Source organism: Bipolaris zeicola (assembly GCF_000523435.1).
Source record: "Bipolaris zeicola 26-R-13 unplaced genomic scaffold scaffold_22, whole genome shotgun sequence".
NCBI lineage: Eukaryota > Fungi > Ascomycota > Dothideomycetes > Pleosporales > Pleosporaceae > Bipolaris > Bipolaris zeicola.
In genome coordinates, this window is record NW_006912071.1 from 32,022 (window position 1) to 58,963 (window position 26,942).

The 26,942-nt window shown below is 52.5% G+C and overlaps 7 protein-coding genes across 7 annotated transcripts; 3 read left to right on the forward strand and 4 right to left on the reverse strand.

The window, feature by feature from the left end:
• Positions 1-164: 164 nt before the first annotated feature.
• Positions 165-1,022, reverse strand: COCCADRAFT_33975 (uncharacterized protein; the record flags this gene model as incomplete). Its single annotated transcript, XM_007710843.1, has 1 exon — positions 165-1,022. The coding sequence occupies one exon, from the start codon at positions 1,020-1,022 to the stop codon at positions 165-167; it is 858 nt and encodes a 285-aa protein (XP_007709033.1).
• Positions 1,023-3,101: 2,079 nt separating this feature from the next.
• Positions 3,102-4,796, reverse strand: COCCADRAFT_23572 (uncharacterized protein; the record flags this gene model as incomplete). The annotated part of the gene is made up of 3 exons (XM_007710826.1): positions 3,102-3,614; positions 3,664-4,534; positions 4,585-4,796. 3 exons carry the CDS (start codon positions 4,794-4,796, stop codon positions 3,102-3,104), a joined length of 1,596 nt encoding a protein of 531 aa, XP_007709016.1.
• A 3,413-nt stretch (positions 4,797-8,209) lies between these two features.
• Positions 8,210-9,037, reverse strand: COCCADRAFT_2284 (uncharacterized protein; the record flags this gene model as incomplete). The annotated part of the gene is made up of 2 exons (XM_007710802.1): positions 8,210-8,756; positions 8,817-9,037. 2 exons carry the CDS (start codon positions 9,035-9,037, stop codon positions 8,210-8,212), a joined length of 768 nt encoding a protein of 255 aa, XP_007708992.1.
• A 1,435-nt stretch (positions 9,038-10,472) lies between these two features.
• On the forward strand, positions 10,473-11,796 carry COCCADRAFT_2285 (glycoside hydrolase family 18 protein; the record flags this gene model as incomplete). Its single annotated transcript, XM_007710803.1, has 4 exons — positions 10,473-10,654; positions 10,718-10,742; positions 10,803-11,055; positions 11,114-11,796. 4 exons carry the CDS (start codon positions 10,473-10,475, stop codon positions 11,794-11,796), a joined length of 1,143 nt encoding a protein of 380 aa, XP_007708993.1.
• Positions 11,797-14,275: 2,479 nt separating this feature from the next.
• Positions 14,276-16,122, forward strand: COCCADRAFT_87635 (uncharacterized protein; the record flags this gene model as incomplete). Its single annotated transcript, XM_007710858.1, has 4 exons — positions 14,276-14,488; positions 14,545-14,902; positions 14,953-15,628; positions 15,681-16,122. The coding sequence occupies 4 exons, from the start codon at positions 14,276-14,278 to the stop codon at positions 16,120-16,122; spliced, it is 1,689 nt and encodes a 562-aa protein (XP_007709048.1).
• A 1,663-nt stretch (positions 16,123-17,785) lies between these two features.
• COCCADRAFT_23576 (uncharacterized protein) lies at positions 17,786-21,575 on the forward strand (the record flags this gene model as incomplete). Its single annotated transcript, XM_007710827.1, has 3 exons — positions 17,786-18,923; positions 18,972-21,296; positions 21,346-21,575. 3 exons carry the CDS (start codon positions 17,786-17,788, stop codon positions 21,573-21,575), a joined length of 3,693 nt encoding a protein of 1,230 aa, XP_007709017.1.
• A 1,158-nt stretch (positions 21,576-22,733) lies between these two features.
• On the reverse strand, positions 22,734-26,716 carry COCCADRAFT_33982 (uncharacterized protein; the record flags this gene model as incomplete). The annotated part of the gene is made up of 5 exons (XM_007710844.1): positions 22,734-24,227; positions 24,275-24,458; positions 24,681-24,880; positions 25,599-26,445; positions 26,499-26,716. 5 exons carry the CDS (start codon positions 26,714-26,716, stop codon positions 22,734-22,736), a joined length of 2,943 nt encoding a protein of 980 aa, XP_007709034.1.
• Positions 26,717-26,942: the final 226 nt, after the last annotated feature.

A 26,942-nucleotide genomic window follows, 5' to 3' on the forward strand; every position in this document is an offset into this window, starting at 1 on the left:
AAACTAAGATTAGACAAATGAGTGTGCGGGGGTTAGGCCGGAAAATCCGCTAATATGTACAGACAAAATGAGACCGTGAGTGTCTAAGGTATCAAGCAACAGGCAACAGAGGCGATCGGAGTGACGCGGGGGTGTAGGAAAGTGGAGAGTTGACGGCAGTGGTCTCAGATCCAGGCCATGGCAGGAGCTTGGTGTGGCATGCCAAACCGTTGGCTGAACAGTGGACGAATCTCGGCAAGATAGTCGGCAGCACAGTAAGCGGCCAGATTCCTAGACAGCATAGCGGAATGATCCGCTTCGGCCTCGGCATCGCGGACAACGCCACCAAACTCCTCGACGACCTCGTTGAGCTGCTCGAGTTCGCGGCCAAAGGGGTGGCTCTCTTCTTCAATCGTGGCCTTGAACATGTCGAGTGACGATCGCTGTTCGCGCGAGCTACGCACGGAGCCCACGCTTCCACGTGAGCTGATGCTACCCCGCGTGGCTACATTCTGGAGAGATCGCTTGTGAGCGAGTCGTTCATGGGCACGCTTGCTGTGGGAGAGGGCCCTCGCCGGGATAGTCGGAACTGGCTCGATGATTTCCTCCTTGACCTGCTTGAGACTGGTGGTTGAAGCAGACTTCCTCAGTGGTTTGCCACCAGACGGGAAACCACCGGCGTAGTTTGGAACTGGCGAGATAGGCGAGAGATCCACAGACGAAGCATCCGTCAAGGTAGTGTCTCTGGATGCATGCGAAGAAGCACGGGAGCGTGTGGATACGCTGTGGTCCGAGTCGTCTGCCGAGGAAGATTGAGTTAGAGAGGCCATGGAGGACACGTTCTTGAGGCTTGAGATGTCGGGTGCGTTGTACGAAAGCATGTTGGTAGTCGACACGAGAGCAATAGGAAGGGAGATTTTGGCACGGTCGATGGAGGAGCCGTTCTTGACACTCTGGCTGCGAGTTGGGCGAGTGGGCGAAGTGGGCTCCTTGGGGTCCTCTGTTCGCTTCATGCGCTTCGTCATTGCGCGTGCAAGAGACATATTGATGAATTAATTCTCAGGAAGGGCGATAGTGCCTGATAAGTGTTTAGCGGTCGGAGGCAGGGCCGGTAATTCTAGCAGTGACGGTCGTTGGTCGCTCTAGGAATGCGGCGGCGCAGATAAGCGGGGTACTGCCGAAGATAAATTGCGCGTTTTGCTGGCACGAGGTGCAAGCAGTCGAGGACTAGTGTTCCACTAATGCAACGGTTGCAGTATTCTGGAAGACACCAAGGCAGCGAGGTGCGGTGCAACAGTGGTGAGGGTGGAGTTGGCCTGGTGGTACGGAGGTCACAAGGGGTGGTGGTTTGATGGTCCGGTGCCCTTTGTTTGCAGTAGAGTCGATACCCCGCGTTGGAAAGTCGATGTGTGTTGTTTGCTAGTGATGTCCTTGACGACTAGTGTTTTTTTTTTCAAAACTTTTCTGGTTCTTTGGGGGGAAATTGCTGGGCTCGCAGCGGGTGGGGAAGAAAGTAGTCAAAAGGGTGAATGGGCAGTGGATGGGGGGTGGCGAAGGGGAACAAGGACCGTCTGTCAAAGAGCGTGGGGGGGAAGGGTAGGGATGGTAAGGAGCGAACACCGGGCTGCGCAAAGGAATGGTTCTGCTGGGCGCGTAAGGCACAAAAAGGGAGGAGAGAAAGGCAGCGAAGAAGGGCGCGTGATGCAGCGATAGCAACAACGACGGGGCAGGCTTCTTGAAAAGACCAGACGAAGGGTAGCGAGCAGGGAGGACGGGCTGGGCATTTTTGCATTTGCGCTGTCTCCGAAAGATTGGTAGCATGCACTGCCCTGGACCCTGCACTGGCGGCCCGTGCGTTTCGAGCCCTGCGCCAATCAGAGGGCGTCGCTTGGTGCTCAGCGTCTCAGGTTAAGCCGGCTCTTTTCTCCTGTTTGCTTGTTCAACCCTTCCACGCCGTCCGGTTGGGGCCTTGAGAGGACTCGCTGTTTCAATGCAGCCCAGGAACACTCCCCTCCTGCTCCACTCGAGCCCGCCCGCCGCCCCATTGTGCGTGTAGCTCCAGCCAGAATGGCATTGACAGCTGAAATGAAGCTCCGAAAGCGTCGTCAATACTTACTCACTGCCGCCCACCCTACGCCGCTCGCTTTTATCCGCGAATCGCTGTTGGCCACAATCCCACTTTGCCTCAACACGCAATTTGTCTATTCCCATGCCGTCACCCTCCAAACTCTAATTACTCTCCGCTGTGCCCACACCGGACGCGCAACCGCACACTGTTTCTGCTGACTGCCTGCTCTAGACCTAAAGCATCTACTTGCATACTCTACACTTAATATTCACGTCGGCACACGCACATGTTTGAGCGCGCGCGTACAAAGCGACCTCCCTCCCGCTAAACCCAATGCCCTCTTTACTGCTTATACTAGCAACCCCTCCGTCCGACCTGTTCTTACTTCTGCCATGCCCGGCGTCAGAGTTTCACACCTCACTGGCAGGACCGAATGTGACGAGGGTGTGCCCTAATCCGGTCCCAGTAATGAGGCCATCCAGCCAGACCGAGACCTTACTTCAGGTGGACCCACACCCGCCAGCCAGTCTCCAACTGCAGCCTGCGAACGTTGATCTGCCGCTATACGCTAGCATTGACCTGTCTTCGCTTGTCGAGTACAATCCACTACGCCAGCTGTGAGAACACTTGGTCCGCCATCAAGCCATGCTTTGCGCCCGTGTCTCCTGCTGCCCTAGGGTCCCGCGCAACCTCCCCCCAAAAAACTAAACTTAGTCTCTGCCATCTTTCATACTGACGTCGATATCACCACCCATCACCAAGCCATGCAAGTTTATGCGAGTCAGGTGAGATGAAAGGGACTTGCAAAACAAAGGGCGGAGAGATCGGGGATTCGGGCACTTGATGAAACACGCACGCACCCTTTCTATCCGAGGAAACATGACTAAACACCTTATTCTGCGTTTCGCCAAAAAGCTTCACAATGGCCCTCCGTCACGCCAGATCAAAACTCGTTGGTTCATCATCACACAGACATCGTCATATCCCAAAATCTTCGGTCCGCTGCCCAGCTTCCTCTCATCATCGCCCAGGGTATCTTCGCCTAGTGTACATACTACTCCTCCATCGACTCCCATCCCTTGTCATCACCATCCTCCCCTTCCTCGTCATTGCTCTCTCCTTCTTCCGAATCTGAATCCGTGTCTTCCTCTTCCAGACCCACGAGACGCTCCTTGCCATCTCCCCTAACTGCCGGCACTTTGCTGGCAAAAGCTGCACGCACCGCTGCATTGGTGCTCGTATCCCAAATCTGCACTGCGCCCTTGCTTCCTGCTACTGCCAATCGGAAACCCACTTCGTTATCAGGGGCAAAGGATGTGGAGAAGACTTTTCCCACACCCAAGTCTCGCGACACCACCATGCTTGGCCCGCTTTCTTGAATGTTCCACAGTTTTACTTGCTTATCCGTAGAGCCCGTTGCCAAGTACCCAGGTATCACCGGGTTGATGTCAAACGATGAAATGGACTCGTCATGGGCCTGCAGTACCCATACAGGTTTTGAGGCAGACGCATCTTTTGGTGCGTTGCGAGCATCGTGATAGTGTATCATGCCGTTTTCAGTCGAGACCTGACCAGGGTTAATGCCGCATCATCAAGTTTGGCCTTGCAACACTTACGTAGAAATAGTTCGGGTCGTGAGGATTCCACCGTACGCTTTCGACATCACTCTCAACGCCCCACCGTGGCGCTTTTGCCTCGGGTGCACGCATATCGGCCACCACCACTGTGCGGTCGTAGCTACCACTCAGAAGCGCTGTAGACTCGACAGGGTGCCATGCCACAGAGCACACCTTGTCCGTGTGATACGTGTATGACTTTGCGCATTTGGTCGTGTTCAAATCCCACAGCTTGATGGTTTTATCAGCCGACGACGACGCAAGAAGGTTGCGGTGGTGACGGTTGGCCGCGAGCGAGAGCACAGAGTCGACGTGGAATTCATCGTTGGCCTTCTTGGACTTCTTCTTCTTCTTTTTGGGCTTGTCGGCTTTTGCCGCATCGTCGGCACCTTGTCCTAGTACCGCATCTGGGTACATGCTGTCCACCACGTCCAAATTCCAAATCTCAATGTCCGGGTCCATAGTGCCGATGGCTACAAAGTTACCCTTGCCTTCGCTGGTACCCACAGATTTGCCCACAGGCAGATCTAGCCACTCAACAGCCAGTGGGATGGCGGGCAGCATAATGTCGTGATGCACGTAGAGATTGTCATCCTCGTCTTCGTACACATAGACCTCAAGATGTGCAACTTCGTCTTCTATCCTTCCGGCCAATACCAGGTTGTCAGTGGCCAGAATCTGTAGCTCTTCTCGGTCCTCCTCATCCTCTTCGTCTCCGCCCTTCATAGTAATATACGGGTCATCTTCGTCGTTCTCGTGGAAGACTAGGTTCTTTGCGTTGCCGAACATGGCCATAGTGTCGCCTTGGTCCTGGGCGACTTCATCGTCGTAGTGCTCAAGGTCGTATTCTTTGAGATCGTCGTCATCGTCGCTTCAAACAATTAGCCTTCAATTGTATGTAACAAAAAGCACCGCACTCACTCGTCATCCTTTTTCTGTGCCTTGCTCGAAGTTCCGTTGCTCTTGGCCTTCTCCTCAGCTTGCGCCTCTTCAAGTTCTTCCTTAGCGTCTTCCAGCTGTAGATTTGCAAGTTTCGATATGCGCTCATATTCTTCTTCGTCGAATTGATACCTGGTAGGAAAAGGCGCCGCAAAGCCGCGCGGTACCCATGTCGTCGCTGTGATCATAGACATTGTCGCGGTATTGTGTGAAAAGATGCGCAGTGAGAGCGCAAGTTGCGTGGGGAACTTTTTCACAGGTTGGAAATAATTTTGGGCGGCCCCGCAACGATTGGCTAAAGCTCCCGCCCTATCGATAATTGCGGACCTCCGAGCATCAACTTTCCCGCCATCTCAACACCAACAACACCACGCCGAGTCTACACGCCACTCTACATATATATCCTTTTCGAAAGAAGTACCCAGACAGCTGTTCGTCATAATGGAACGCGGTCATAGCCCCAAGCGGCGAAAGCTCGACCCCGAAGAATACTCGATCGCGCCTCGTCCAAAGTTTCGCAAACCTAACAAGCCCGCGTCTTCACGCGCGCATACGCCCAAAGCCAACGAAGATGGCGCTCACCCAGCCCAGGAATCATTCGACGGCCCCGAACCCCTCGTGGACGACTTCGACTCAATGGCACTTGACCGCGACTGGTATGGCGGTGAGGAGAACGGACATACCTTTGGCGACGATACACATAACCCGTTTGGCGGCGCTGAGAGCTCATGGCTGGACGCACAACGGGAGGCTGCTTTGACAGAAAAGAAACAGAACAACCGGGCGAGCATGAGAGCTCAGCAGAAGCAAAAGGATGTCGATGCGTGGGAGACGAATCGAATGCTCCAATCTGGAGTCGCCCAAAGAAGACATTTCGATGATGACTTTGACGACGATGAAGAGAGCATGCGCGTACATATCCTTGTACACGAGCTCAGGCCGCCCTTTCTGGACGGAAAGACTGTCTTCACCAAGCAAATCGACCCAGTTCCAGCAGTACGAGATCCTCAGAGTGACATGGCAGTCTTCAGTCGGCGCGGCAGTCGCGTGGTTAAGGAAAAGCGGCAACAGAAAGAGCGGGCAAAGCAGACGCAGGAAGCCACTAGCGCAAAAGGAACCACACTGGGCAATATCATGGGCATCAAGGAGGAGGACACAGACAGTGCTGCGCCCGGTCCTGACGAAGAGGAGAAGCAGGGTGGCAGTAAGTTTGCACAGCACCTGAGCAAGCAGGAAGGTGCAAGCGCTTTCAGTAAAAGCAAGACACTTCGAGAACAGAGGCAATATCTCCCAGCATTTGCTGTCCGAGAAGATTTACTCCGTGTGATTCGAGACAACCAAGTAATCATTGTCGTCGGTCAAACGGGTTCTGGAAAAACTACCCAGCTGACTCAGTTCCTCTACGAAGATGGTTATGCCAAAAACGGGCTTATTGGCTGCACGCAACCACGTCGTGTCGCAGCCATGAGTGTGGCGAAGCGTGTGAGCGAAGAAATGGAGGTCAAGCTGGGTGGTTTGGTTGGTTATGCGATTCGTTTCGAAGACTGCACTAGCAAAGAAACCAAGATCAAATACATGACTGATGGTGTCTTGCTCCGAGAATCCCTGGTTGAGCCTGACCTAGACAAGTACTCTTGCATCATCATGGACGAAGCGCACGAGAGAGCCCTTAATACTGATGTGTTGATGGGCCTTCTCAAAAAGGTACTGGCTCGAAGACGAGATCTTAAGCTAATCGTCACTTCGGCCACCATGAATGCGGATCGATTCTCGCGCTTCTACGGAGGCGCGCCAGAGTTCATCATCCCAGGACGAACATTCCCCGTAGACATTCAGTACTCGCGATCGCCGTGTGAGGACTACGTCGACAGTGCTGTGAAGCAAGTCTTGGCTATTCACGTGTCACAAGGACCTGGCGATATTCTAGTCTTCATGACGGGTCAAGAGGATATTGAAATCACCTGCGAACTTGTTGCAGAGCGACTCAAACTTTTGAACGACCCGCCGAAACTGAGCATCCTTCCCATCTACAGTCAGATGCCTGCCGACCTGCAAGCAAAGATTTTTGAGCGAGCAGCCCCAGGTGTACGAAAAGTCATCGTAGCAACCAACATTGCTGAAACGAGTCTGACTGTTGATGGTATCATGTATGTTGTCGACGCCGGATTTTCTAAACTCAAAGTTTACAACCCCAAGATGGGCATGGACACGCTACAAATCACGCCCATATCCCAAGCAAACGCCTCACAACGTGCTGGTCGCGCTGGACGCACAGGTCCCGGAAAATGCTTTCATCTATACACTGAAAGGGCGTTCAGAGATGAGTTCTACATCCAAACGATACCTGAAATCCAGCGGACGAACCTTGCCAACACGGTCCTACTGTTGAAATCTCTCGGTGTAAAGGATTTACTAGACTTTGACTTCATGGACCCTCCACCTCAAGACACCATCACGACCTCACTCTTTGACCTCTGGGCCCTCGGCGCCCTCGACAATATTGGCAACCTCACTGACCTAGGCCGAACCATGACGGCCTTCCCTATGGACCCCTCTCTCGCCAAACTCATCATCACCGCCACCGAATACGAATGCAGCGAAGAAATGCTCACAATCGTCGCCATGCTCTCCGTCCCCTCAGTCTTCTACCGCCCCAAAGAACGCCAAGAAGAATCCGACGCGGCCCGCGAAAAGTTCTTCGTCCCAGAATCCGACCACCTCACCCTCCTGCACGTCTACACACAATGGAAAGTAAACGGCTACTCGGACGGCTGGTGCATCCGGCACTTCCTCCACCCAAAGGCCCTACGCCGCGCAAAAGAAATCCGCGACCAAATCCTCGACATAATGGGGAAACAGAAAATGCCCCTAATATCCTGTGGCACAGACTGGGACGTAATCCGCAAATGCATCTGCTCAGGCTACTACCACCAAGCCGCAAAAGTAAAAGGCATAGGCGAATACATCAACCTCCGCACCTCCGTCACCATCCAACTCCACCCCACCTCCGCCCTCTACGGCCTCGGATACCTCCCCGACTACGTCGTCTACCACGAACTCATCCTCACCTCCAAAGAATACATGTCCTGCGTCACCTCTGTCGATCCACACTGGCTAGCCGATCTCGGCGCAGTCTTCTACTCCATAAAGGAAAAGGGATACTCGGCGCGCGATAAGCGCATCGTCGAGACGGAATTTAACAAGAAGGCGGAGTTGGAGAGGAAAATGGCGGAGGATAAGGAGAGAGAGGAGCGTAGGGTTGCGGAGGAGGAGGCGGGGCCGGTGGTTAGGATGGGGAGCAAGGTTAAGAAGGGTGAGGAGGGGGAGGGTGTGGTTAAGAGACCGGTTTTGGGAAAGTCCAAGTTTAGACGGAGGTAACTAGAGTGTGAAAGTTTGAAAGGGTTAGATATTTTTTTTGGTAATGCATCTTATCTTTCTTTGACAAGAGTTGCTGCCATGTCTTTCGCGTCGTTTCCAAACTCTTTTAGCTGTTTCCTCTTCCGCTACATGAAAAAAAAATGTCGAAACTACTACAAAGCGAGGCAAGAAACGCTCGCTAGATAAATAACATATATCTTTCCTCCCCCCAAATACTCGCGCGCCTGCTTTAAAACTCTCCACGACCCCTACCACCCCTACCCCGTCGTCCTCCACGCTTCTTACGATCCCAATTACCCCTAAACCCACGTCCTCCCTGATGCCCATTCCTCTCATCCCTCTCCCTCTCCTCCTCTTCCCTCTTCATCATCTCCCTCTCGCGCTCCAACTTCTCCGCCTCAAGCTCCTCAGCACTCTTCTCCACACGCACCTCTGGCTTCTTAAGATCAGTGGGGTACCGCGGGTGCGCACCGTACTTGCAGCCCTTGCCCTCTGGACAAAACCCGCACAGGTAAAAGGGACACAGCTTGTCTTTCTTGTTGTGCTTCAGCGCGCAGTGTGGGCCAAGGGGGCAGAAGCCGCGGTCGTAGTGTGGGCATGAAGGGCGCTTGGCATCGGGGTCCAGGTGCAGGTACAGGCAGTCATCGCCGTTTGAGCAGGTTTGTGTACGTGCGTAGTAGGAGCATTCGGGCATGCGGCGGAGGTTGTATTCGTGGAGGAATTCGCAGGTTTCGCCTTTTTTGCAGAGGCCGCGGAGCCAGTGTTTGCATACTAGACTGTGGTGTTGGGGTTAGCCTACTTATGTTCAATATGAGTTGGGCTACTGGGTAACATACTTGTTGTAGGACGAAGAGACATTGTGCTTGTTGGGGCATTTGCTGCCGTCTGGACAGTGGCCTTGGAGGTATGCTTTGCAGGTTGGGCGATCGGGGTTTAGGCCAAATCGATATTCACGTCTAAGAAACTCGCTGAATTTAAAGGTATATTGGGGCGGCCGGGCCTCGGCGGACTTTTCTTCTGACATGGGAGCCGCTACGGATGTCATGACTTCTGTCATTATTGGTGCACTTTGTTGCAACGCGTGGGAAAGTGGCCTCGCGTTGCGCTCTGGTAGCTGATGCACCCGATCACGATTGAGACACTATAGCGTAATATGTTTGTGATGTAGAGTGCTTTCTTGTGCGCCGACAGAACTGCGATGCAATAGGCGATTTCGAATCCTCAATGTAGGCCCGGTAGTTATGTGGGGTTGGTGTTTGTGGCTGGAGCACAGCTGTATGTAGTTGCAGTCGGACTGACGCAAACGGTTCGTCGGAGCGCGCAATCACGTGATCATCGAGTGGGTAGTTACAACATCCAACATCCTTTTCCATGTACCTGCAACTCTTGTGCAACTTACCCGATCGGTCTTGCACGGCGCTTCCGTCTCACTCTAGCGTCTTGTGTTTCCCTCACATTGACCTATCAACGACTTCTAGAATTTGCGCGTGCCGTCGAACCGAATAGTGCAGCTGGCACAGCCTTGGAACCCCACACCTATGTTGCGCCACAGCTTCTACCTCGGATTTTGGAGGCTTGCTGACACTTTCTACAAAGGTATGCGCACCCTTATCAACATCTTCGTAATCAGATGTTTCTGTGCCCAGACATACATATGTCTATCATTTCCATTGCGTGCACCCTCTATCTTTAGACATGACATCGGATGCTTCTTGGTTACTCCTCTTGGATGTACAATACTACCAATGATACCCTCTCACCACTCCTTACAAATACACATTAGATTCGAGTCGGTTAGATTTAAAACTTTCCAAGCCGTTTTCTTAGTGCGTCAGCGTCCAAATCACGAGAACACAGTATTCTGGGACATTGCGGCCTGACCTACGACGTCGCGCGACTCTGGCTCGCGCCATCCATAGATCTTAGCCAACACCATCGGTTTGTTCGCAGTCTATTCAAGTACCAGACTGGGCTTCACCGTCTATCGCACTGCAGAAACAGAAGCAACTATAGCAAGTCCGTCAGCTAAGACATCACCTGCTTCAGGCTAAGCGGCATGTCTGTTGATATCTAACGCAACCCACCAGTTCATTGCATCATTGAGCGGCCTGTAATACCGCTATCTTCCATTTGACATGTATATACAAAGGCCATATAGACAGCGCTCCAGGGTCTCTTTAGAACATTTAAAATCATACCATCCAACCGTTTTCCTAGCCAATTTCCATCACCAAAGTACACCATCTACGAATACCTACTGTCTTCCATTACGTACCCAACCCCCCACATATACTGCAAACCCATACCTCACTCACACATACACAATATCATTTTACCAAACAAATTTGTGCGGAGCTTCCGATACCCGTAGAGCTTTGATCTTTTTCCCCAAGCAAAACAAATACGGGTCCCTCTCTCTCTTACCTGCAGCATACCCTGACGCTGCATGCAAGCTAAAGCCTTTAAAGCCTGAACGGAAAACGAACCGAACAATGAGCCGAGACTACTACTTCAACCACCACCCACTCCATCACCACACGACTGCATTTTCCACACCGCTGCAAAACATGTACTGGAACGGCGTATACTATCCCAACTGGCGTATCTATCGCGAGCAGCCGCCCGTCTCGTTGAACTACGACGTCATTTCGCATGTCTTTTATGCGTTTGCATGGTAAGGTTTGGGTCTATTTCCGGAGATGCTCGGGTAAGTTTGAGTGCTAAATGTTATGAACAGGGTTAAAGAGGATGGAACGGTATACGTAAGTTTATATTTATATTTATTGTTTCTGGGTGAGTTTTCGAAATTGACCTGTGTGTAGTTGAGCGATGAATGGGCGGATGCACAGATTGATGTTCCGGGCATCGACGACATCCCTGCAACAAAGGGTTGTTTAAACTCGTTTGCACTTCTTAAGAAGAAGTATACAAGACTGCGGGTAGTGCTTTCGGTCGGTGGCGGCGGCAAAGGTAGTGAGCCGTTTGCGGGCGTGGCTCGAGACCCAGCTTGCCGTGAGCGCTTTGCACAGTCATCCCTGGCTTTAGTACAGCAATTCGGTATCGATGGAATTGACAGTTGGTTCGCCCCCCCTTCTCAATGACAACAAGATTACTAAAAACACACACATTACAGTCGACTGGGAGCACCCGGCCGATGCCAGCCAAGGCCAAGACTACATCGCTCTCCTAGCCACAATCCGGCAATACCTCCCAGCACCCCAATACACCCTATCCTCGGCCCTTCCCGCGGGCGAATGGGCCCTCCAGCACATCAACCTAGGCTACGCCTCGCAATACCTCGACCTAGTCAACCTCATGGCATACGACTACTCGGGACCCTGGGTCAGCAAATGCGGGCACCAAGCCCAACTCTTCACCCCGCCCGTGCCGCACTGCCCCGAAGCCGCAATCTCCTGCCACTCAGCCGTCTCCTACATGGTCAACCAGGGCGTGCCCCGCCACAAAATCGTCATGGGCGTCCCGGCCTACGGCCGCAGTTTCACGGGTACCCGCGGTATCGGGCATCCGTTTGAGGGGCAGGCCGGCGAAGAAGGCACGTTTGAGTATCGCGACTTGCCAAGGCCTGGCGCCCAGGAGCATGTCGATGAGCAGCTGGGTGCGGCGTATTGTGTTGGAGGCGATGGCGGGTTGGTTACGTATGATACGCCGCAGACGGTTAGGATGAAGGCGAATTATGTGCGCCAGAATGGGCTGGGGGGCTTGTTTTACTGGACGGGGACGGGAGATGTGAGTTCGATTACGCAAAAGGATCGGAGTCTGGTGTATAATGGCTTTCTTGCTTTGTTTGGACAGTAGTGCGTCCAATGCGGATTGATGCGCATTGTTCTTCGAATCAACGTTGATTGGGTACTGCATCATGGCCTGAGATTGACATTCAGGCGTGATGCATGTTCCTGGATGTTTACGGCTTTTGTTAAGCAAGATGTCAAAATCGGTGGCCAGGTGACGAGAAACTATACTGTGGTGTACACTACATGTTTTCTTCTCGCATGGATATAGCGGTCACGGTCTGTGATTTTGGAGAAGGCAGAGCACATTAGTAACATATACGTCTGGGTGATTTAGAAAAAGACACCAGCACTTGGTCCGCGTCCTTATGTTTAACACTGATCGATTTCAGAATCTCATCAGAAGCTTTTATGGTATACAGTCTGTTGGATGTCAAATTCACTTGTAAGAATTTTTGAGTCGCTAAATTTTCTTAGATATGCATCTTTGGGAGGCAGATGATTGCATTCTGTTAGGATTTGTCATGTGATTATTACTCGAGTGTGCTGACGAGTAGCAGTCAATTGAAGCATTATTCTTCCACACTGGCTCCAAAACAACGAGCTGACCGTTTACCATAGCAGGTCGAATGGGCTGGCCACATATTAAAATTGAGCAACTCAACATGCAGAACGTGCAGTCGATTCATGACACGAGAATCCCCTGCGCATCTTGACACAGGACGATGACTTCAAAACTAAGCTCGATAACGAAGTGTACCCAGGCGATAGTACAAATAATATTTGTAAACACGTAGAATGTAGAGCCGGCTATGTTGGAAAATACAGTCAACTTTTGGGAGTCCGCGGAAGCTGACTTGCCATAGCAATTATCAGATGACAGGCAATGCAACATGAACGGTCCGTCAGAAGGCATTCGAACAACGAAGCTTGAGCAAGTCTCTCAGCCTTTGACACGACACCCTCAGTTCAAAGAGGCATGTCTTGCAAGAAACCCGCTGCGATGTTTTCACAGAGACGATGGTAAGACTTGCCCTACTCAAGAAAAGCAGGTTAGGTATAGGTAACGTGTGCGGGGAACCGGTGGTAGTGGCCGTTTTAGCCACATGGTAGTGTGTACCGGTGTGTGTTTCAGTGCCGGGAGACGGCAGATGGTTTATTATCGATCGAGATGGCGATTCGGTACGTGAAACACCCCTCTACTATCATCCAATCCTCACTTTCACCTGTGAGAACGGGAGGAAAGGGGGAGAGTGTAATTGGCTCATTCCACCTACTTACGCATCAGGAAAATGGGGAACAAATCCAGGCCAAGCGGTGAATGGGGAGGCTGTTTCGCTAGCTTAGCGACCAGGAAGTAGTAGTAACAACCACGTGTACCCTACTACTATTCAGCTGGGTGGATAGTAGTAGCAAATTCTCAGCCACGCCATGAGCATACTATCGCTTATCCCTACGTCTCGAACTCTGACGTGCAGAAACGATGACAAAGATGCGCTTGGTGTGCTTTCTCATATCGCCCGGTAAGCCATGTGGCGTGCTGTATACAGTACAAGCGGACATTGCGCCGTTTGCATTTTTGCTGCTTCTGAGACATCGGGCGGGTGGGGGGCTAGAATGGGTCCTCTGGCGCGCTCTGCTGAGGAAAAGTGTGTGTATGTAGGCGGGAGTTGCATGGCGTAGGGCTATGCGGTGTTGCTGCGTGCATAGATACAAAGCCTGGAGGAACATCATGAAACCTTGCAACGTCCACGCATCATCGATTTCCTGTTTCTAGAATTTATTTAGTAGTACTGTAGATACAACACCATCGGCGCAGGCAGAAACGATAACAAACCGGACAAAGGCTGCCCCCGTCGGGGTCTCGCATCCCGCCCCGACTTTCCCTGTCGGGCAAACAACCCTCCGTCTCACAGCGCTCCGGTTCGCCAGCAAAGGGCGACGCCGCACATTTTCTTTAGCGCGCGCAATGCGGCTGCCACCACGTCATGACTGGGCGAAACACCACAACGGTCGGAGTGTCCAATTCTCCCAGATTGGTGCGATAAGCCAATTGGGCAGTGTTAATCGGGCAGACGGCATGGAAAAGGAGCGGTGCGTACAGCTAGGTTGTAGAGGGCAGCGCGCACGAGCCATCGCTAAGGCATATACGCTACGGAGGTTGCAGCTTTGAGGCTGAACTAAGGTGGTGAGCTGGGCAAGTAGTGGGTTTTTGGATGGAGCGGAGGACAAAATTGGGCCGAGGAGAGGGTGCGCTCGTGGCTGGGTGGTCTTACTATGCGCCCGCCCCGAGTGATGGGCGTGTGTGTTGTGGCTTTACGCCCTGTGATAGAGGGAGAGCGGGTGAGTGGTAGAATGGATAGTGTGTATGTATATGTATGATGGCTGCTCTCGCTCTTGTAAAGAGGGTAGGCAGCACTTGGTATCATTTTTTCGGCGGCTTCTTGTGTTTCTCTCCTATAGCCTCTGAGGATATCGTGCGTAGTCTATATTTATAGTTTGGATTTCCTCTTCCCTATTCACACCAAGGCTCAAAGTCGAGAGTCATGGCGAGTACGTCGGTACAGCCGCCCGAGGACGTGGTTAAGCCTGCGCCCCCTGTCTCAGAACCCGTGAGCGAGGCGGCATCCGAGCAGGTCGATACAGTAGAAGTGGGAAAGTTCCAGCCAGGATGGCGCTTTCTAGCTGCTTTTGGTAGTCTGTGTATCATAACGCTAATGGCTGCGTTGGATGCTACTTCCATCTCCGTTGCTCTTCCAGTAAGTTTTGCACAATCTAGAAAGATACAGAGTGGGTCATGACTGACAATCTCCAGATCATGGCCAGGGCACTGGGGGGGTCTGCTATCGAGGCGTTCTGGAGCGGCACTTCGTTCCTATTGACGTCGACCGTCTTCCAGCCAGTGATTGGATCCTTTTCGCACATTTTTGGGAGAAAGGCATTGATTTACATTAGTCTTGGATTCTTCCTGGTTGGGTCCATTATCCCCGCTGTGGCTGACAACTTCACCCTCATTCTGGTTGGGCGGTCTATCCAAGGTATCGGAGGTGGAGGTATCATTTGTCTCACAGAAATGGTGGTTGTAGATACTGTGCCTCTGCGGGAGCGAGGAAAGTGGCTTAGCTTCTTTGGTGCTATGTGGTCGATTGGCACAGTAGCTGGACCGCTTCTCGGTAAGCAATATGTAGTGCAGATGCAAAAGGTCAGTAGCTAACGACACTAGGCGGCGGCTTTTCACAAAACGTTAGTTGGCGATGGATCTTTTGGATCAACCTCCCATTCATTGGCATTGGCGCTGCCATGATCACCATCTTCCTCAAGCTCAACCAGAAGCATGGGGCTTTCCTAACCAAACTCCGCGAGGTGGATTGGATCGGCATGGTACTCTTCCTCGCCTCGACCACTGGCTTCTTAATTCCCGTTACCTGGGGCGGAGTGCAGTATCCGTGGGACTCGTGGCGCACGCTTGTGCCGCTTATTGTGTGCGGTGCTGGCATGGTTGGCTTTGTCCTTTACATTGAATTTGTGGCCGCCAACCCGCTCATTCGCACGTCAGTCTTCAAGAACCGGTCTGCTGCCATTCTCTATACTGCCACAGTAATCCACGGCATTATCTTGTGGGCTATCCTATACTACCTACCGCTGTACTTTGAAGCGGTCAAGGGATTTGGGCCCATTCTTACCGGGGTTGCTTTGTTTCCGTGGACGTTTACGGTGGCTCCGGCTTCGATTGCGACGGGTATTGCTATTGCCATCCTGGGCACGTACCGGTGGGCCAACCGGGCAGGGTGGTTCCTTGCTACTCTGGGCATGGGTGTGCTGATAGTAATCAAAGTCGACACGTCGACTCCTGCATGGATCTTTATCAGTCTCGTTGGTGGTATAGGAACAGGTATCCTGTAAGTGAGAGCTGTTGACGAAGAGAAACAAGGGGCCCTAACGATTGCCTAGTTTTCCTGCCATGGCATTGGCCGTGCAAGCCAGTGCGACTGCAGCAGACCAGGCGTATGCTGCCAACATGTTTTCCTTTTTCCGCGCATTCGGCCAGACACTGGGAGTAGCTATTGGCGGAGTCGTGTTCCAGAACCAGATGAAGAAGAAGATGCTGACGTTTCCACTGCTGGCCGAATTCGCGGACGAGTATTCCCAGGACGCAGCTGGACTGGTCCGCATCATCAAGGAGATGCCTGGTGGAGAGATGAAGGACCAACTAAAGGAAAGCTACACGGACGCATTAAAGTACATCTGGATAGTCATGCTGGTGTTCAGTGCGGTGGCTATGATTGGCAGCTGGTTCATCGAGGCCTATGACATGAATGGGGCCATGGACCAAGAGAGGGCGTTTGTCGACAAAGACAAGGTCAAGGATATGGAAAAGAGCGGTAGTCCGTAATACGGGGAGGGGTATAGAACTTGTTTTGGGAGAAGCATCGACGAAGCATCTAGACTTTGATGGGGCACATTTAGAATTAGACGGGTATGATATGAAGCATTTCTTGTAGGGTACGTGGTAATCTAATGTATAATAAATCGCGTCTCGACTCTTGGACTTGTGGCTGGGTTGAGTCAGCATGTGCAATTGAGATGCAGACCCACTGCTAATAGCACAGCCAACGCTTTTGCATCAGTCATGGAGGCGTGCAGAAGGCTTCGAGTATTTTTGGCGAAAAGGCGGGCGGGATCTGCTAGAGCCGGGACCGGGCGGCGGCCTCGTTGGAATGTGAAACACGCCGTCTGCCGTTGACAAGGGAGATCAGTGGCCGGCGTGCGTCATGGCAGAAACAAGGCGTCGTAAGAATTACGAGTCCAAGCGGAGAAGCAAGCAAGAATGTATGCAGGACGAAGAAAGGGAGAAGATTGATGAGGAGTGACGAGGATGGTGCAGGAGAATGTGGTGGTGATGGTGTGGTCATTAGGGTCGACTGGCAGTGACCCTGCAGGCGAGCGAAAGCAGTAGGGGCCTGGGGCACGATGCCAAGCGGTCCTGATCTCGGGTGAGGCAGTGAGACAGGCCATGGCTGCTCACCATGAGATTAAAGTCCAGATGACAGGAGAGAAAAGAAAGAGACGGATGGCATTGCACAAAGGGCGACAATGACAGAAGCCAAAGGGCGTATCGAGCTGTCGCACAAAGACTATTGAGGGTGCAGGCGGGAGGCATGATGCCCAGCGACAGGAACGGCAGACTGTCAAAGGTAAATTAGGACATGCAGCAGCTAGTATATCGCGACCATGTGCTCAGGGCGGGCTGCTGGAACGCGGGCAGACCAGACAACGGCGACGCAGCAAAAAAAAAGCATGTTAGCGGGAGGGTTAGGTCGGCAGTTTAGATGAGCTTTTTTGGGCGCTGTCCACTTGCCCTGCGTCGTGCATCCATGGCGAAAGGGGAGTTTGGGGTGGATGGTTTGGGATCCAGCTCTTGTCAGCCGTTAGGCACATGGAGACTAGGCCCAGCCCCGTTAGCCGAGGAGCAGCCTGGCCAATCAGGCCACCGCCCATCGGCCCACCCGGGACTTGTCGCTGCTGGCGCTCCCGAAGGGAAAGGCACACACACCCCCCTTGACTCTCACGCCTGTCTCTGACAACACCCGTGTACCTTTGCGAAAAAGCAGCGCGGGAGGGCGGCCACCCTTCGATCCCACGCGCATCCTCCCCCTCACCTCAGTCATTCGTTTCAGCATTCCAGCAAAGCAGCTCGCTGCACCTAATATCACACAACTACACCCCCCCTGGACCCCCAATCCACGTCCCTACTTCACCGCGCGCCAAGCAACCCTCGCCGGCTGCTCCTTCCCGCCTACGCCTCACACACTACACGCGTGCAAGAACGACCGACCGGCCGCATCGTCGCCTCAGCCACCGGCCTACAAACAACGTCACCATCGCTATCATCATCATCGCCATCACCTTCACCTTCACCACTACCCCGTAATCATCACCACCACCACCACCACACGTCCATGCCGAACCGGGCCGCCTACCTCTGCTAAACCCATCCTCCGTCACTCGCATACGACCCTGTATTATTTCCGTCCATCGCGCCACCCACTGCTGCCATGAGGGATTCATTCGCTGCCCTCCTGCGCACAGGGGCTGGCAAGCTTGTCCTTTCGCTGTTGCTCGCCTCTCCCACGACAGCAATCACCTTCAATCCCGTCCCGGTCCCTCCGCTTAGTCTCGGCGACTTGGGCCGCATAGCTTTTACTGGCGACTTTGATTCCATATCGCTGTACCAGTACCAAGGCCAGAGCCAGCAATACCCCGGTCGCAATGGCGCTCTGCTCTCCCGTTACCCTAATGGCGTCTTTGCTACCATCAACGTTACCGATGCCGACATCAAGGCCATGTGCACTCTGCCCATCAATGGCGCTGAACGAGTCGTCTTTGCCGGCAACTTTACAGGTGTCGGCAACATGCCCACACCTGGAGGCATTGCCCTGCTTGATCCCACAAACGGCAACGTACGGTCACTCGAGGGCCTTAGTGGATCTGTGAATGCCCTCTACTGCGACCGAGAAGGCGGACGCGTCTATGTCGGCGGTAGTCTTTCTGGTGCTAACTCGACAAACGCCCTGGTCTGGAAGGACGGCTGGGAGGATCTCTCGTTCCACGGCTTCAACGGCCCCATCCATTCCATCACCCGTGCCTCTAACAACAACATTGTATTTGGAGGCGAGTTCAACGGCCTGGGCGGCAATGCCTCAACTGTGTCGAGCCAGAACAACACCCAGGTGATTCCTATTTCCAATGCACGCATCTCGGCACAGACCAGCTCCGGTATCAACGGCTTCACAGACCCCAAGAACATTGCTTGCAAGGCCGACTACACAACACAGGGCTCCGGCTCTACCTGGCTCATGGCCGACCGCGCTGATGGTTTCTGGAAGGCCGAGTTTGGTTTTGGTTTTGAACCCACCAGTATGAAGTTGTACAACACCGACTTTGAGGGCCGTGGCACCAAGACTTTCCACTTTACCGCTCTTCCTCTTGGCGGCATCTTGAACCTGACCTACACTGATCCTCGAACCGGACAAAAGGCCTTTTGCGACCTTCGATGCCCCCTGCCCGAGGGCAACACCACTGCCCAGGACTTTACTTTTGTCAACGTCGTTGGTATGAACGCTTTCAGGATCGATATTACCGAGCACTATGGAGCTGGCGCTGGACTGAATGGCATCGAACTCTTCCAGGATGGTGAGTGCATCGATTTGCTTTACTAACTTCTCTCGCTAATGTCTGCAGCCATATATTCGTATGCTGTCAACGAGTTCAACGAGCCCAAGAACTGTGGCGCCACCGGTTCGCTGTCAGAGTCAACCGCTACAGGCTCGTGGCAGGTTTCTCCTTCACATGACAGCAACTCCCAGTACCTTACCACCGTTCTCACAGGCAGCCCAATCGACGTCAATGCGGCAACCGTTACCTTTGTTCCTGATGTCAAGCAGTCCGGCAATTACTCAGTCACCATCTTCACACCTGGATGCCAAGGTGACGGCACTTGTGGCAGTCGTGGTCGCGTCAACGTCACGGCTGTGGCCGGTGGTCAAACCGAAAGCACCGAACTCTGGCAGACCAACAACTTTGACAAGTACGACGAAGTCTACAATGGCTTCATTGATGCCACTAGCGGCGCCCCTCCTCGAGTCATTATCCAACCCGCCGCTGGACAAGGCCCAGCACCTGTGACAGTTGTTGCACAGAGAGTACGCTTCACGCTGCTAAAGGCCACCTCTGGCAATCTGAATGGTCTTTTCGAGTACAAGCCAGGTCAGACTGTAGATGCAGACAATTTTTCGGATTCGGTCATCAACGCTGCTGGTGCAAGCCTTAGTCCTCGGGAGAAGGCTCTGGTAACGAGCGTGGCTAGAGGTGACGATACTCTTTACGTTGGTGGATCTTTCAACACTACTGATAACCGCAACAACATCTTTGCCATCCGTGACGGCGCCACAGGACCTACGGCCCTTTCTGCCAGTGGGTTGAACAACCAGGTCATGACTTTGTTCCACAACGCCAGCACACTGTATGTTGGTGGCAATTTCACCAACACGGTAAACAACAATGCTCCTGGCCTGCGTGGTGTGGCTGCATACACCAACAACGAGTGGAAGCCTCTCGGCGCTGGCGTAGAGGGTGTTGTCCTATATCTCGTGCCCTTTTCGCTCAACATCACAGACAACACACCTGAAGAAGTCCTTGCCGTGAGTGGCTTCTTCAGCCAAGTCAATGCTTTCGACGACAATCCCGCCACCAGTGTCAATGATTTCGCAGTCTGGGTTCCCTCCCGCAGCAACTGGCTGCATAACCTAGAATTCTACTCCCTCGCCATGTCGGGTAGATTGATGACATTTGCTGATGTTCCTGGAAGTGCTCGTTGGTTTGGTGGATCCGTCTCTTCCGGTGCTCTCCTTGCGAGCGGTAGTGCCGAGCTACAAAGCGGAGACCAGCTGGAGCTCGAGGCATTCCCTGTCAAGATCAAGGCCCAACGCCAGGCTGCTCTCCGCAAGCGAGCTATCGTGGATGGACAAAACCTCAACACCACCGGTGTTCGCACTGGCACTTTCTACAAGCAAAATGGCATGAACAAGACTATTCTTGCTGGTCATTTTGCCACAACCGGTGCAGACAACCAGAACATCACCAATGTCCTCATCATCGATGGCAACGACTCGGATAAGGTCACTGGTTTCAACGATGAGTTAGACGCCAACTCCACATTTGCCACTGTTGCCGTCTTGAACAACATCTTGTACGCTGGTGGTGTGGTTAGTGGTCAGCTCAGAAATGACCCTATTGCTGGTGTTGTCGCCTACGATCTCACCAAGAACGAATTTACTCCCGTTCAGCCGCCGCCACTTCAGGGCATCAATGTCACCGTCAATGCCATTGCCCCACGACCAAAGTCCAACGACATCTTTATCGGTGGCCAATTCCAATCCGCTGGAGCCTTGAGCTGTGCTGCAGTCTGCATGTGGAACACCGAGCGCAATCAGTGGAACCAAGCAGGAAACGGTATCCAAGGCGAGGTCACGTCCTTGACTTGGATTGGTGACACCAAACTTTTGATTGCTGGCAATCTTACATCGGGCAACAATCACACCAAGATCCTCACGTTTGATTCTACAAACAGCCAGTATGCCGTTATTCCTGGTGCCAATGATCTTCCTGGTCCAGTCACTGCGCTCACCATTGCTAACCGCAATGGCGATCAATTCTGGGCTGCTGGCCAAGGTAGCGATGGCACTGCCTATCTACAGCGGTTCGACGGGTCCAAGTGGATCCCTGCCAACCCTGCCATGTTTGGCGATTCAACAGACATCCGTGGTATCCAAGTTCTTTCTCTGTCGGAGAATCATGATGCGGCTCAGATCATCGACCAAGATCAAGATCTTCTCCTCATGGGCCACATCAATGTTACCGACTTTGGAACTGCGTCTGCTGTGCTCTTTAACGGTACTTCGCTCATTCCCTTCCTGCTTGCCACCAAGGGTCAGGATGGTCAGACGGAGCCAGGAAGCTTGTCTTCTATCTTTGTGGAGAACCCCAACTCGTTCTTCCTAAAGTCAGGTAAGTTATTTATCATACCCCAGACTATACGTTGCTAACAAATTTACAGACAGCCACCTTGCTCTCTGGGCTATTGTCCTTATCGGCCTCGCCATCGCACTGGTCCTTACCTTCTTGCTTGTCGTCATTGGCATAATCATCGAGTGGTACCGTAAGAAGCAACAGGGCTACACCCCTGCCCCGACATCATACACCGACCGCATGGGAAATGTTGGACGCGTACCGCCAGAGCAATTGTTCGGAACTCTGTCCAAACCACAACAAGCACCTGCCATCTAAGTCGAGCCTGCTATCGCAACTCTAATTCGGATGAAGTGGTAATCAAAAATAATGACATGAGCATTTGGAGAGTGGCAGTAATGGTCTGGTGACCCCCAGTTGTGTCCAATGGACAGGATACTTTCTCGCTACTCCTTCTAGCCTCGGAATCTTGTCCAAGCGGAGACGAGTGTTATCCATGTTACGTTGTCTGGGATGATCAGGCAAAAGCTATTGGGCATACTGTTCATTCTGTGCGAAAGACATCGTTACGTTTCGGATCAGACGACGAAGCGATAATTTACTTTGTGGTGGATTATTGGAACATGGCAAAGCGCCTTCTCTTGCATAGTTGGTTGCATGTGCGCACATGGTGCCCCTCTCTTTGTCCATGGGGAATTTTTCATATTTTCTCGGATTTCATGTCCTTACTAGAGCTGTTTAGATTGCTTTCGACATGCTCTCTCTCTCTTTTTCTTCTTCTTTTCCATTCGTATAGTGTGCTTGATACCACGTGGCTAGCGCGCCCTTTTTATGTCCTCGCAGCCCTACCAAACTCTTTTTTTTTTACGTTGGCTCTTTTTTCCTCTCCCACCATCATGTTCTCTTTTTTTTCTTTGATTGAATTTGCGAAAAGAAAGGTGGTGCGTCTCGCCCCGAGGAGAAGAAGAACTTCCGTTGATGTAGTTAATGTGTATGCCTCAGGGCACGAAGAGGGTGTGTAATGAGGAGGTCGAGAGAAAGCGGGAGTTGTGGGGAGGAGAGATGGGCAGAAAATGCATATGGTCCCTTGTTTCCAGGCATGAATAGGCGTAGTAGGTGTAGGTCTAGAAGGGAATGATGAAGAAAGCAATGTGGCGTTGACGACTTATCCACTCTTATCTTGACAATCGTCTTTCATGTTTACTTGAGTACTTTTGTCACCCGTATCCTCTTACTTGTCTTACTTGTATAGGGTAGCAAGACACTTCCACAACTTGACCTCATTCCCTATCTTCATACTGACGCAAGTGTCTTGGCAAGTCATACGAGTATGCTAAAGTGCACAGGAACACATGTACATGCATCATCAAACCCCACAATTGATCTCATATTACGACTCTCTCATTCTACCAATTACCCTTACTTCTCCCTTTCTCCCTTAAACATGACCCATCAAGCCCCCCTAAACCCCACCGCTCACGCCTTAAACCTCCTCTTCTCAACCGCACTCCCCACCAACTCCTCGCCCCGAATGATATTCGTCGCACAAACGACAATCCGACTGCCCCTGCCCTCACCTCCAGACTCCTTCAATTTATTGCCGATGAACCTCAAAGCCGCAATTTCCGCTCTCGTGACACCACCGAGGAAGAATACGGCTACGGTCTTGTTTTTCTCGGCTTGGCTGCCATTGAGCAACTGCCTCGCTTTCACAGCTTTTTCCTCTCCCTTTTGCGCCTCATCAAATGTGGCGCCGCGTATGTATTTCGTCGCATCATCAAAGATACGGAGACCCTGCGCGAGGGGGTTTGCTTGAGCCGACGCCCGAGGATCGGTGGAAGGCTTGATGGCATTTGCCAAAGTGTGTTTTTGGATGATTGATTGGATCAGACGGGCACTTAGGGGTGCGTAACCCGAGAAAGTGTACGATATGTCGTTTGGATTTGCCTCATTGACATCGTCGTCCCAGATTTTCAGACTCTTTCTCAAGGGCGTGTAGTTGGTTACACTGCCTGGTTTTGCTGGTGCACCTACGCCGCCGAGACTCACGCCTCCTCGTGGGGCAAGCAGACCCATCTTCTCGAGAGAAGCGAGGGTGAGCATGTGCTGCGGACCGTAGGCCTGAATAATGGCACGTTTGAAGTTTTCGAGATCCTTCGGACGGATACCCGCGTTTGTTGTACTCTCCAAGCATAGTAGACGCAGAATGGCAGGCAAAGGTACGTCGCGGTTGATCAGTTCGGTAATGGTATCGTGCTGTGTTGTAGGGTCTGCGCCAGACATGATGTTTTGCTGCACTTCCAGACTTCGTGTAAAAATGTCGGTACGCGTAAACTTGATGATCTCCTCTGCAAGACTGGTATGTAGTTTTAGACTGGCCTGCTCGGCCTGGTAACCGGGAAGCTTTGCGACAAAGTCCCGCAACTCTGAAGTGGTCTTCGTGGCAAGCTGGTCGCGTCCAGTGCTACTCTGGAGCCGCCGAGCCGCCTGATTGAGGAGATTGCCTACGATAGCAAAGTTGGCATCACCAAGATCTGCGTACAATGTGTCCTTTGCATCAATCATGACCTTGCGCTTCATGCTGGTAGATGCCGAGCCCGTCTGACCTTGTTGAGGCGTTACGCCGCCAATGACCGAAGAATCAACCTCCGTTTGGTTGGCAGAGATGTTGAAGACCTCATCAATAAGGCCCTCATAGGTGAGCTGAGTCAGTAGCACGGTAGGAAAGTCAACTTCTCGATCAATAATGATGAGGCTGTCTATGTTGGAGCTAGGTGTCAATCCCAAAAACGACGGTCCTCCGCTACCAGACGTCTCGCTCGCAGCAACCTCGGTGCGCATACGAATGAGCAGGTCCGCAAGGCGCTTTCCATTGTCACCTTTACCAATGATTCGTGGAAAGAGTCCATACTTTTGCTGCTGGAGCATCAGCGCCTTGGCCGACAAATATATGGCCGTCGGGTCTTTTCGCTTTAGATGGTCAGCTTCAGATTTAGCGGCGATGTGATGCAACATACAAGATACAGATCCGACACGGCATCTTCCAGCTCAAGCGACAAGACATCATCTGCAAGAGGCACGAAAAACAATGGCCACTCGCTCACACTAGCTTCACCCAGGACACCTGCTTCTTCAAGTAGTTGATCGGACGTCAAAGTGCGGCGGGGAACCCAGAAGATGGAGAATTCATGTTCAATTTCGCTGTCGCGCCGAATACGTTTTATCTGATCTATCTAGGATGTTAGCACCGTACAATAGACTGATCCTATATAGATGATAGGCAATCCAATAAAAGCGCTTTGTTTATTCTAGGGATCAAGACTGGCCAGACAGAGTAGGTAAAAATCTGCCTAGCCTACTTTTTGACCCAAAACATGCTGTGCAGCATGCGAGGAGTGAAGCAAGGAAGCCGAGAAGCTTCACTTACCAGCAACAGCCATCACAGTCTTTGCCTTTTCGCCTCTAACGAGGAAGACAATGTTGCGCTGTGAGGAGTCGACGTTGTCGTTCTCAAGGAAAAAGGGCTTGTCAACGCCATATTCTTGTAGCGTCGAGAACTTGACAAGGAGATTCAGCGGGCCGGCAAGCGTCTTCTCAAGCACGAGGTTCTTCTTTCCTCGTATCTGGTTGCATGTGTTAGATGAGGCAGCACGTTGCGGCGCTGATATTACCTTACACCTTCGAGCAGAAGAAGCAGCTCTCGCCGCGCTTTTTCAGTTATATCCGCCGCATTGAAAGGTGTGATGGGCGCCATTGTCGCCGCTGTATCATGAGTTACAGCTTGTGCGAGGCTTTCCCAGAAGCATGACTACATGCAGCTCGGCCTTGTGCTGTGAAGGTCGATGAGGAGTGAAGATGAGCTTCGGCTGGATTTCTTAAGCTCTGGCCTAAAGGGCACGTGCACTCGTGTCTTGGCATCTGCTAGGGCGGAAGCAGTGGGGACTGATTCATGAGTCTCGCTATTTTCCTGCAAGTGTATCGTACTTATGTTCTAATGTCACGCCTGAACTGGTCCTTTTGAAACGCAAACATGGCCACGTGAGGCAAACTGCGCGCCAATGTCTGGCGGACAAGAGCATCGTTTTTAATTCCTTTTGTTGTCTGCATCTACCTTCAAGTTACATCAGAGACCTTGATCCTCCTCCAACACGTCCACAAACATGGGTATACAGCAAACCGGCAAATATCATGACTTTCATAAATGCAATATGTGGAAATCTTTCACGTCACACAAAGTAACCAATCCGAACTTTATGCACCCAAAGCCTTGAGAGCGATCCGTAGTTCCTTTACCGCGGTGTCAGCGTCTTCGAAATTTAGTGCCGAGATTGCCCACTTGGCGTGCTTTTGGGCCAGCGCAATCGAGTCTTCGTCATTCTTGAAAGGCCCATTGGAATAGTGCTGTGGAGGTTGGGTTGGCGGTGTGGGTTGAGCATACGGGTTCTGGAGCGGCGTTGGTGTGTATTGTTGTTGAGGCGGGAAAGCGCTTGTCTGTGGTGGTGCGTATTGATTTTGCGGAGGAGGTTGGTAGGTATTCTGGACAGGCGGAGCGGCTGGTGTTGATGCAGAATTTTGGTAGAAGCTCGCAGGATCCGATGCACCAGGCGCTTGCGGTACTTGGGGACTGGCAGGCAGAGAAGATGTCAAGGGATCGCGATCCATTGGTGCTGTTGGTAGACCGGGTGGCGCCGACTCTCCCGTGAAGGTAGGAGGATCTGTCTTTGGGAAATACCCCCCGCCTATAGAAGTGACAGAGCCCTGCCGTGACTGGGCGGGCTGTGACATGGGAGATACGTCGCCATGCGAGGGCTGTGTGTATCCGGTGGGCGCAGAAGGGAGATCGGGAGCAGGAGGCGACACTGGAGCAGCGGAGAAGTTGGGCGATGGTTGTGAGGTATCTGGGGCCGACTCAACGTATGACTGGTATGGACTTTGCGGTGGAGCGCCCTGGTTTATACGCTGTACCTCTGGGTCTTCTGGATCTAAAGCAGGCGGCGATGCAGCTCGTTGGGTTTCTTGCACGGGGTTCGTGGCATTGGGATCTTCACCAGCCTTGATAGCTTTGAGGATGCGTAGGGCGTGGTACTTGGCGTACTTTGTCTTTGCGGCGATTTCAGCGTCGTTGTTTTTCCAGACGGACATCATCTCGAGGAATGTGGAGGCTGCGCGCAGGGTATCAACTGTTTGTCTGTCCAAGATAGTTAGCTTGGGCACTCATGATCCCATGCGCGAGAGACGAACCCATTGACTCTGTTCTCAGCCATCTCGCGCTCCGCTTTGGCCAGCGTCTGGAGGGCAAACTGCTCGCAGTAAGCGCTTGCGACGGTGTCGTCGACCAAGGCCTCCTCGCCAGGGTTCTCGGCCTTTGCCTGTTCGAGTTTCTCCATGAGATCGGTCGTGTAGGCAGTACACTCTGGGTCGGCCGAGTGCAGACCACCGGCGATTATTTTCTGAACCATGTAGAACCTCACTAATCATGGTAATTAGCATGCGCGCTGGGTAGAAACATATGGTGGTACTCACGCCAGTAGGTCATGATAGGCTTGACGCGCTCGAGCTGGGCGGCGCGCTTGGCCGGCTCAGCGAGCTGCAGCTTCTTGAGCTTGGCTGGAGTGACACTGGCCATGGCTGTGGATATGCGATGGTGTTGCGTGCAGGACGTGGGTGTTTTGGAGGGGGTGAATA